General features: G+C 35.0%; 1 protein-coding gene across 1 annotated transcript; it reads left to right on the top strand.

Moving 5' to 3' along the window:
* The first annotated feature begins 8,285 nt into the window (after window positions 1-8,285).
* b9d1 (B9 protein domain 1) lies at window positions 8,286-10,768 on the top strand. Its single transcript, XM_052551333.1, has 7 exons — window positions 8,286-8,508; window positions 8,619-8,687; window positions 8,900-9,008; window positions 9,459-9,555; window positions 9,626-9,688; window positions 10,161-10,228; window positions 10,362-10,768. Exons 1-7 carry the CDS (start codon window positions 8,446-8,448, stop codon window positions 10,496-10,498), a joined length of 606 nt encoding a protein of 201 aa, XP_052407293.1. The 5' UTR covers window positions 8,286-8,445; the 3' UTR covers window positions 10,499-10,768.
* Window positions 10,769-11,002: the final 234 nt, after the last annotated feature.

An 11,002-nucleotide genomic window follows, 5' to 3' on the forward strand; every position in this document is an offset into this window, starting at 1 on the left:
TGAAATAACAGTCACATAAGTCACGCGGCAGACTTCAATCAAAACTCTGGGGCATCAAAACTCCCAGCCCTTCCTCTAGACTCACCTGCCTCCATGTTCTTTTCTGCCGCGATCTGGACGTGTCAAAGCACTGACCCTGTTACCGGCTGTCTGAAATGGACCCGTTATATAACCATTCCACTTACAAATTCAGTTTTTTCAAAAGGATTCCAATCGCTTTCATTTCAAGGCCAATAAGATTGTCCCCTCAGAAGCGATTGTTGTATTTTGAACTGCGTGTGTCTTTGGATTGTGTTCTATAAAATTGAGATGTGATGCAACCTCATTCGTTTGAAAACAATTATTGGGTTTTCACCGAAATATTTACTCTTCCAGTAAAAGCTCCCCCCCGTTGTTCACTTTTCATCTTTATTCAATGCCGTTTTTCATGCTGCTTCTATTACGATGATAGCAACACACCCCTTTTTCATGGATCTTCAGTAGAATTGTCCAGGTACTATAGGAGATAAACACTGAGTGAGAGATGGATTTGTTTGCAGTGGCTTTTCAGTAACAGCGTGAGGTGTGGAAAAGAGGAGAGGGGTAGATGCTGACAGGGTTTATTTTCACCAGGGACTATGCTGAAAGCATTATTGCTGTGAGAGCACACACAAAGATGCACAAAAACAATGCACACTGCCACTATACTACAGCAAATGATCAGTTTCTTTACAAAACCAGTGCTTGCCATTCAGATTAAGGGTGCTGTGATTCATTTTCTCTTGCAGATTCTCTTCAGAGGTCTTATCTAACAAAGGCAAAATGCTGCAGGACAGAGCGGTCTGTTTGCGAGTCTCACAAACTCCTTCTCATGCCAGCACTTCACTGTAGAGAATGCTTAATAGCAGCTAGCGCAGTGTACACAGTGTTCAAAACTGGAAAAAAGCTGAGGCCTGTCTGAGAGCAGAGAAAAATCTAGCAAAAACAACTGCAGCCTCAAAGCGGACTGTCCTTCCTATGAATCCAGGCTTCAAAGTAGACAGGCCATGTTCGGTGTAGACTCTGCAGGTCCTGAAATATGGATTTCATCGCCTATGGGATTCTGCCTACCATTTCTTATATTATACACTTCTTAAAAACAGGCTATTGTTGTTTCAGCATCTTTAGGGTTAAATATCTGCTGCAGTGATGTTTATTTGTAAGCAACATTTTAATATTAATAAATGCTTATTGGTGCACTTTCAAAACAGCATTTTATCAATTTAAATATACAAAGTAAAAAGAACTATATATGGGCCGAATGATGTCCCACAACCAAAAAAATGTTTAAAAAGCATTTAAGTGTTCAAATCTTAGATGTTTATTAAGATCCTCCTATTATCCATTATACCCACAATAATATTTAAAATATTAGTAAGCTTAATATGTATAAAATCATAGGCGGAGGGTGGACCAACTCTAGGCTAAGGCTAAAAACAGCCAAGTCTATTAACTACAAACATGATAAATGCATCTTTTTATGCAAGAACCAGATATGGGTGTCATGTAGTCTGATAAATTATTTTTAATGGGACTGAATAATGGGGCTAAGCCTTTCCTATAACTTACACAAGCTCCGCCTATGTATAAAATCATCATTTAATTTGTACTTCCAGTTGGGAGGTGGCTGTCCCGAACCCTAACCCCTTAATTTAAATTTATGAAAATTATTTATTAAAAAAAAAACAATTCCCCAGTTGTTTTTACAAATATCTTTCTGATTCTCTTAGAAAAGTGAAGTTAAAAATATATATTATAATATATTTCTATAGTTATATTTGTCTTTGTAAATTATGAAAACTTATGTAAAAAATATGTCTCACATTTTATGTCACTACCGAAACAGTGCATGTTTTAGTCCACTGGCCGAGAATGATTTTAACTAAACCAAAGACTATAGAATACCCAAGACGTTGTCACTTATGTAGTTTTGAATGGGGAAAAATGCAATGCTCAATATGGCTGCTCAATTCGCAGGAAGCCCCGCCTTCTGAATGAAAGAGCCAATTGCTAAACGGTGAAGTCAGTGCCTCACTGCAGCTACCAAAGTGACCCGGTTGCCATAGAAACAGTAAGCACTCTGAGACATGCCCTTAGGACTGACTAATCTAACCTGAGAAATTAGCTTTTATAATGCTATTTGAGCAAAAATAACAACATTTACGACCCAGTTGTTGTCAGATTTCTTTGGGAATTTCAAATATGGAATTTAATCCTAAACTTAGTGAACAGTTTTAGAGGATTTGATGTTTCCCCATTCAAAGTGACAGGAGCTGCACTTGGATCCCCGAGAGGCGTTTCAAAGATGGCCGCCGTCTGACATGACTTGCCTTAAAGAGACTTTGACTAAACCCATAAATTTATGATCAGGAAATATTCCACTGTCCCTATCTCTAAAAATGTTAAATGTGTTCAAAAGTTTTTTTCTGCAATTAAGCACACTTTTTGGGAGTTATTCCATAACATTTAGCTTTTAAATACTGTTCAGAACTGTGCTAGCTTACCATGTACTGATTAGAATCTTTGAGCTAGTTTAATTTAAAATCTAAAATTCACCGCCGAAACAGTGACTACCAAAACATTTGGTGGAGTTTCGGTAGTGACATCTTTGTTTTTATTTTTTTGGGTGTTATCCAATAGAACTGTTAATACCGAAACATTCACGACCGAAATATGTCATCACTGTTTCGGTAGTGGGAAACGGTAACAAATAAACAATTTTAGTACGGTTATGCAATTTATTTTATTTTTTATTCTATTATGTTTTGATTGTGTTTTAGTAGTAGAGAGTTAAAATTCTGTAATGCGATGTGGTCGTTACCAAAGCATTACTGTCACTACCAAAATTATATTATATTAAATATAAACTAAGATGTAATGATAGTTTAGGTTCAATGTATGTTCAAACTAATGAATCCTTAACTTCAAAATCAATATGATCAACTTTTGGCCATTTACAAAGAAAAAATGGATTCAAAATAAAACAAGTCTCATGAATTACAATTTAAATATTGTTAACATTTTATTTATTTACCTCAGAAATTTTTTAAATAAAATAGCAAATAAATAAATAAATAATTCAAAGAGATAAAAACAACATTAGATATAAACAAAATCTTAATAGGTTAATAAAACCTTTCTAATTAAATTATTATTACTGTGTTTCGGTAGTGACAAATTAGGGGAGAGGACAAATATTCCAAAACTTTCTGAAAATACAATATGAGAAGTAACTGCACAACTACTAGAATTGATTCATTTAAAAAATAAAGATTTTTTTTAATTAATTAAGCTTAATTCAGTTTAATAAATGTGCATAATCATCACACATTAGTGAAAAGCACCTCAGCTATGATGTCATTACTATCTAAGGTTAATCTCAGGTCACTGATCACTAATCATTACTAAGAACATAATGTTACTTCTTTGACTGGACACAAATTATTCAAGTAATCTGCGGTCAGGTGCTCTCCTGGGCAAGCGCTTCAGTAGGCCGAGCATAAATGTCATCAGGAATGGACAGTAAAAGTACAGATCAGGCTCTAATTTAAATGGACATCAGTTAAATGAGGTCATGACTACCTACCAACACAGAAATGTGCCGTTAAATTTACTGTGTGGAGTCAGAGGCTTCTTCCCTGACCTTCAAATCGCTCAACATCTTTCTTCATTTTATTAAATGACTCACAGGTTAGTTTCATAGTCACTCCACTTTTCTCACTGCAGACAGTTTCTACAAAGAAAACAAATTAATAACAAAATGTATCTGCATCTCTTGCAAGTTTAGCAAAAATTGGAAATGTCATCTTTAATGGCACAAAATTGTGTCTGAGAGATTTCTCCTTAGTTAGGTAATAGTCTGAGTGGGTAGAAGAGGGTGTAAATTAAGCCAGATTGCACAAATCAAGTAATACTAGATACCTTATGTCCATAAACTCTCTGATTAAATAATTCAGTCAAAATCAGTCCAACTGTGATCCACAAAAGATTTCCAAATGATTTGTAAATTGATTGGTTGATTTAAACAAAATAATAATACTTATAAAAATCTGCAAAAATAACTGATGTTAATAATATAACTGACAGCGTGCACAAGGTTTTAATCGAAAGTAGCTAGATAACAGTAGGCTTATTTATTAAACTAGTTGAAATAGCACAAAACACTCTTTTTTTCTGTTCAAATGGTCCTCAACCTCAAATGGCTTCAAAACCACTGTCCGAAGCAAACATAGCTTACAGCAGGGCTACATCTATAAACAGTAATAATGTGAAATATTATTACAATTCAAAACATCTGTTCTATTTTTAAATATTTCACAATCTAATTTATTCCTGTGATGTCAAAGCTTCATTTTCAGCATCACTGCTCCAGTCTTCAGTGTCACATGATCCTCAGAAATCATACTAATATGCTGATTTGCTGTTCAAGAAACAATTCTTATTATCAATGTTGAAACAGTTTAATATTTTTGAACTTAATGTTTTATGGAAACAAAATTTTTGATGATTAAAAGAAATCAATTTTGAATTTGAACTTCTGATCAATTTAATGCACCTGTGTTGTATAAAAGCAATAATATATCAATAATAATAATAATAATAATTTATTGAGCGTCAGACAGTGTTAAGTTCACACCCTTCCTATGCTATCGTTTCCTGTCCAGCTTCAGATCAATCCGGGAAAATCAGTAAACATCAGTTACGGTAATGTCCCAGACAAAACCATTTAAGAGCTCCCAAAAGAAAATTCATTCTTTTATTATTTATCAAATGGAAAAATTCTAAAAGCATGGGTGGGAAAGATTTATCTTTCATGCAAACTTAAGGAGTGGTCGAAATGAAAGCTGCTGTAATCTGACACGTGTAGATCCACGGTGACCCTCTCATCTGTCTGACACAGGCCATTATGCTGTCACAGAGCTGCACTCCAGCTAATGGAGAGGCAATATTAATGATTAGCCCTCATAATAAATGGCACTCTGCTTTTGACCATGATTGGAGTTTGGAGGGAAGGACATAAATCGATAACAATTTTACATGACATACATTCAGGTTGTGTCTCAGCTTAGCTTTCCAGTGAAGTCGGGGAAACAGTGACCTGGTATTTTCAGATGCAGGTCAGGGACTGACTATTATACAGTATGGCAAGTTCAGTACATAAAAATCTAAAAGCCATTCTATTAAACAATATTATATATTTATGAGCTTTTAGGCCTTTATAAGGCAGAGTCATAATGGCATTAAGTGGATGTTTCTTCCACTCCATTATGGTCAGAACCTAACGTCTTCTCTTTACATATTGAGTGAATAAACAGGAACTTGAATAAAAATAAAGTTCAAATCTATGTGTGCCAGGGTTATTATAGTTAACAAAAACCAAAACCGTAAAAAGAAACATTTAAGGTGTATAAATGAATAAACGTACATGTAAAATATTACATAAACATAACAATAATAGTACCGTGATGCTACTGTTTTCAAGAAAATTTAAGAAAGATTTCGAAATCCATTTGTAAAGGTAAAATGTTAACCAATATAATAAATTATTTTTACAAAAATGTCATTTCTGGGAATCAAAAAACATAACAAACCTTGACTTGTCATTAAATTAACTTTTTTTATTTTTTTATTTATCAACACTGGCGCACAGTCATGAGGGTCTACAGTGTTCCTTTCTATCTTATCACTGCATAACAAAGTTAAATTATAGTACAGATATTAAAAACATGCTCATTGTATAGGAGATTAATTAAGTCACTGTATGTGTGAACTGCAATTTAATGTTATGGTGTTATTTTATTTTTTTTGTACAAAATTAAAGAGCACCATGTCACTGACCCATAAATGGTGTCTGAATAAAGCCAAGCTATTATAAGCTCCTTGTTATCTTCAAGACTAAACAATGAAGAACACTTGTCTTTAAGAAAACACAGGATCGTCTTTCAGACCACCAACCAGACCCTCCAAACTACAGCCCAGGGCACATGACCTTTCCGTGACATTTGCCATGGTGTGGACAGTTGCTGCATGTTTTGGTGACACTAGCAAATGTCACCCAAACAAAAAAAATGTCAATCAGATGGACACAGCTATTCACAAACTGTCCAGATCAGAAGTTCAGAAATAGATTAAATGGATTTCACAACTAAAGATTTGTGCTATGAGATTAATGGAGGACAAGAACAATACAGTCAACCTAAACGCCACATGGGTTGGGTATGAAGACAAAAAAAAAAAACATGCCCCACGGAAATGACTGAATGAGTCTTTATTTCAGGCCTAAAAAGGGAGACACAGGTCCCGTAGAGGACTTGTAAGTAGTACAGACGTCTATTGCTATAAATAGTGACTGTAAGTCAAAGACCTGGTCCCAGAGAGGGAAAATTGGCAACAGATGAGGACAGCTCAAACTGGGACATCGTTAGGCCAAAAAGTGACAGGCAGGTCTTCATCTAGGTTAAAAAAAGCTTTGATCTGTGTTTACTCAGTCCCAAACTCAATTTGTGGATTTATATATTGATTGGCTATAGCATGTCGTCTCTTAGGAGGGGTTTACATTTTAACTTTGTTTCATAGATATCTCACACTTTTTCTTTTCTTTTTCATTTTTCAGTTTCACGGTCTTGGTATCTGTTTCAAGGACTCACTTAGCTTCCCTCAAGGTTGTCCTTTCTGCTCAGGTGAAACAAACCTTAGTTTGTTATTTTAGCTGCTGTTGTATTTTATACTGACACCTGTTGGCGTGGATGTGGATGTTGGCATTTTTTTGTTGGATTCATAACAACATAACATAACTTAATATTTCGAAAGAGGGGGCAAACCTCGTAAACAAAAGCAGCTGTACCCCTGCACAGGAAATGAGGTGAAAACAACACTCTGGACCTCATGCCATAATAATAAACATATTAAATAGTTAAGTTCATCCCTGCTTTACGAACCACAAAGAGTTTAATTTAACATCCAATGGGCTAGTTGCATATCTCCGCCATCTTGGATTTCCGGTCTTGCGAGTGTGTGCGTAGGTATTTCCGGTTGTGTTTAAAGTCAGTGCAGAGAACCAGAGAAGTCCAAATATTACCTTCTATATGTTTACAGGATTTATAATATCACTTCATATGCAAATAAGATATACACTGCTATTATCACTATACTACAAATGTTAACTGAGCCAGTGGATTTGAAACCTGTATGTTTCGGTCCTGTTGAATTAAATACACTATGTTCACTATTGTTCACGAGATGAAAGTTTAACTCATGGTGTGTATACACAGCTATATAATGTATTTTATCTTACCAAATATGTAAATGTACAAATTACTTATTTCTCGAAGATGTTTGCATTGTTATTATTATTTTTATATTAAATATTTACCTCGTGAGACGTGGGCTGCGATTTATCTTCAGAAGTATCCATTTCTCAATTGTACACATACATCAGTCCGTTTTATCGTTATTTTCACAAGATTATTTTACACAGTAAAAAATACGTGACTTTTAATATCTGTTTAATCTGATAATTAATGCAAAACAATAACAATGGCTACTCGTAGACAGATAATGATTTATGCTGCAGATCTTTCACAAAACAAATAACCAGATAAAAACACACATGAATGCAAACAGCGATCTTTTATTTAAGGCAAACCTACCATAATTATACTACGTTTAATTGTACAGTTAGTTATAAATTATGTTATCAAATAAAGTTAATAAAACGCTTTATCAGAAATCTCTGTGCGTCTTGTTTGACAGTCAGAAACAATTATCTTACATAACAGAACAAAACCAGCTCTTCGAAAATGAAAAGTATTGCATATTTGAGAGGTTTCTGTTTGAAAAAAGAAATCCATGTGGACCTGAACTGACGCTGATCCACATAATCAACAGAAGAATAAAGCAATCTCCGCGTTGTATCTTGATGAATTTCCACACAGAGGTACGCAAAATATAGGGAGGATGTTTCCCCATGTTTTTGATATACCACTATGGGCTGTTAAATTTGAAAATCTTTAATTATATACATCTAGCCAAGTTTCATATGTAAGTTTCCCTTACAGTCAATGCGAGCGTCGCAAGACCGGAAATAAGTACGCACACACTCGCGTCGCTGAAGCTCACCGGCGCCATCTTGTGCACCTAGCCCATATGGCCATACATGTCAGATCCGTAAGTCTTCATCCACTAATCCGGAAAACCAAATAAATTCAAATTTCATGTCCACGACAACCACCTAGCGGAGTATCATTTTAAAACGCATTTTTATTTCGGATATTTTGGACCGTATTGCCTGCCGTACTGAAAGCGTCCGTAGCAGCCATAGTGATGTTAACAACAAGCATGCATTAACTTCACATCGAAACTGATTTTAGTGCAGCGAGGGAGGTTTGGTGGGATTGAAATGTTTTCCAGGGTGTTAATGGTGTGGAAATGACCTCAGACAACCCTTCTGTTTTTCTTCTCATGGTTAATGGGCAAATCGAAGCAGCCGATGTAAGTTAACATTGATTTTTAGAAGATGCGTATAATGTAGTAAACTGTGTGCAAAGCCTGTTATTAAAGTGAGTTAATAGGATAACTTACATGTCGTATTTTGCCTAAAGTTCCCAGAATATGATGATCTTTACTGCAAGTATTGCTTCGTTTATGGGCACGACTGGGCGCCCACATCAGTGAGTGACGTCAACCTGCTGCACTTCACTTTGTCTTACAGTAGATCAGGACACAAACACACACACACACACCTAATATTAAAAGTATATTTAATTATGTTTATTAACGTTTGGCTGTCCCTGCTCTCCACTGTTAATATATAGGCTATAGACTTTAGTATTCTTATATATTCCACAGTAGTAAGTTTGTATCTGTTTCCCACAACCTGAAGGGCTTGGAAGAGGGAATTTCTCAAATAACTTCTAAAGGTAGAGGATCTCGGAGTTTGGTGTGGAACTTCCCACTGGACATCTCGTTCAAAAGCACGAACCCATTTGGCTGTAAGTGAACCACGTGTGATTGAGATTCTGTGGGTTTTAAAGGTAATTTAAGTACTAAAAAAAAGTGTATTTAAAAAAGGAGCAGAAAATCTTAAATTCATGAAGTTGAATTAATGAATTAAAAAGTGCCTCCAGCACTGCAAAAAAATATATATATTAAAAAAAAAGTTATATATATATATATCCCTCAGTACGTTTGTCTTGTTTACCAACATATATTTACAGTCAGAGAACATTGACATACTCTGGTCCCTTTAATTTATTCCTTAAATTTATTTACTTGGTCTTAAAAAGGTAGTACAAATGTATTAAATTTACCATTATAAAACCTGCAGAAACCCTGATCTGATGAATGAAAATTATTCTGAAGATTGTAATGCAGCTTAATAGTTGTGCCCACTGTTTCTAAGTATCCATCTATCTTTTTATTTTATTTTATTTTTTCTTCAGGGCCCCAGATTGTGGTCAGTGTGTATGGCCCTGACACTTTTGGAAATGATGTTGTGAGAGGTTATGGAGCCATACACATCCCGTTTATACCTGGAAAGTGAGTTACTCTAAGATTGTGTTGTCATAATGCAAGCTTAAACAATTACATGTGAATCCTCTCTGTCCAGACACACCAAGACCATCCCTATGTTCGTTCCTGAGTCTACATCAAGACTTCAGAAGTTCACAAGGTTGTAACTCATTTCTCATAATTAATCCAATGTCTCCTCATTCATTTGAAGTCACATGTAGACATAGAGCAGAGCATTAAAGTTACCCGATTTATAATTCAGCAGCTTTGGGATATGATCTGAATATAATTTGCTGTTGCCCTTCCCTTTTGTTCTCAAGAATTAAGGTACACTGTAACTTAACATTTATTTTTTTATCAGACTCTATCCCTTGGTTTCACAGACAGGGCTTAAGATAGTCCCAGACTAAAATACATGTTTGAGCCGTCTCAACTGAAAGTATCTTGCTCTGAGACATCTTCAAATAAGTCAGTCATTGTTCTGTGTCAAGATGCACACCTGTAATGTTTTGTTCTAAGGCATTTTTGTAAAAGTTGCTTAAATCTCTTAATTTAACTCAAGCCTAGTTCTGGCTTAAGATAAATCCCATTCGTGAAACCGGGCCTATATCTAACATGTATCTGGTACTCAGCTGGCTGATGGGACGGCGTCCAGAATTTACAGATCCCAAGGTTGTTGCCCAAGGAGATGGAAGAGAAGGTAAGATTTTTTTCTAAAACCCTTGTATCAAAATGAAATATGACATTTCAGTGAATGTAGGGCCTCAGAAATTGTTCTTCTGCAGTCAAGTGTATTTATAAGCCATAACTGATGCAATGGTGTCTGTTTGCAGTGACGAGGGTGTGCTCACAAGGTTTTGTTACACTACAGTTCAACATTGTGACTAAAGACATGAAGAAACTGGGTTATGAAACAACATCAGAGCATTCAACTGCTACAGGACTGACAAAGACATCTCAAAAGCTCTAATAACCACTTTCAGATTATTCTTGTAATCTTGATCTGCTTTCATGTCACTTTCATAGTCACTTTATAGCTATACAAATGTGATAACTAAACTGATCTTGTGCATTTATAGAAGTTTTTTGTGCATTTTTGCTTTGCATAATCTGAATTCCATCTTTGCCCATTTTAAACCTAGACGCTAAATATTATAAATCTTTGCCCAGGGTCTTTATATTGAATTAAAACCACAAGAACATTAAAGATGACTGAAATAAACAAACAACTGAAATGAAATGTGAAAAAGTAAGCTTATTTTATTTCAGCTAATTGCCAAGGCAACATTTTTTAACTTTACTAAAATAAAAAGAAACATGTTACTCAACAAACTAACGAAAATCATGAAAACACAACAAAATTACCAAAACTATGAAATGGGAAAACAGAATTCAAAATATCAATAAAAACTATGGTTGCAAAAATCCGATTTGAAATAAGTTAATGTTTGCATACTCTGTGTGTGTGTGTGTG

This window comes from Carassius gibelio, chromosome B3, assembly GCF_023724105.1.
Source record: "Carassius gibelio isolate Cgi1373 ecotype wild population from Czech Republic chromosome B3, carGib1.2-hapl.c, whole genome shotgun sequence".
In the NCBI taxonomy this organism is placed as follows: Eukaryota; Metazoa; Chordata; class Actinopteri; order Cypriniformes; family Cyprinidae; genus Carassius; species Carassius gibelio.

Excerpts from the sequence above, each read along its gene's own strand:
- b9d1 (XM_052551333.1), top strand. The coding sequence starts at position 8,446 with ATGACCTCAGACAACCCTTCTGTTTTTCTTCTCATGGTTAATGGGCAA. Across the intron at positions 8,688-8,899 it reads ACGACTGGGCGCCCACATCA|GGCTTGGAAGAGGGAATTTC; the intron begins GTGAGTGACGTC and ends CACAACCTGAAG. Across the intron at positions 9,009-9,458 it reads AAGCACGAACCCATTTGGCT|GGCCCCAGATTGTGGTCAGT; the intron begins GTAAGTGAACCA and ends TTTTTTCTTCAG.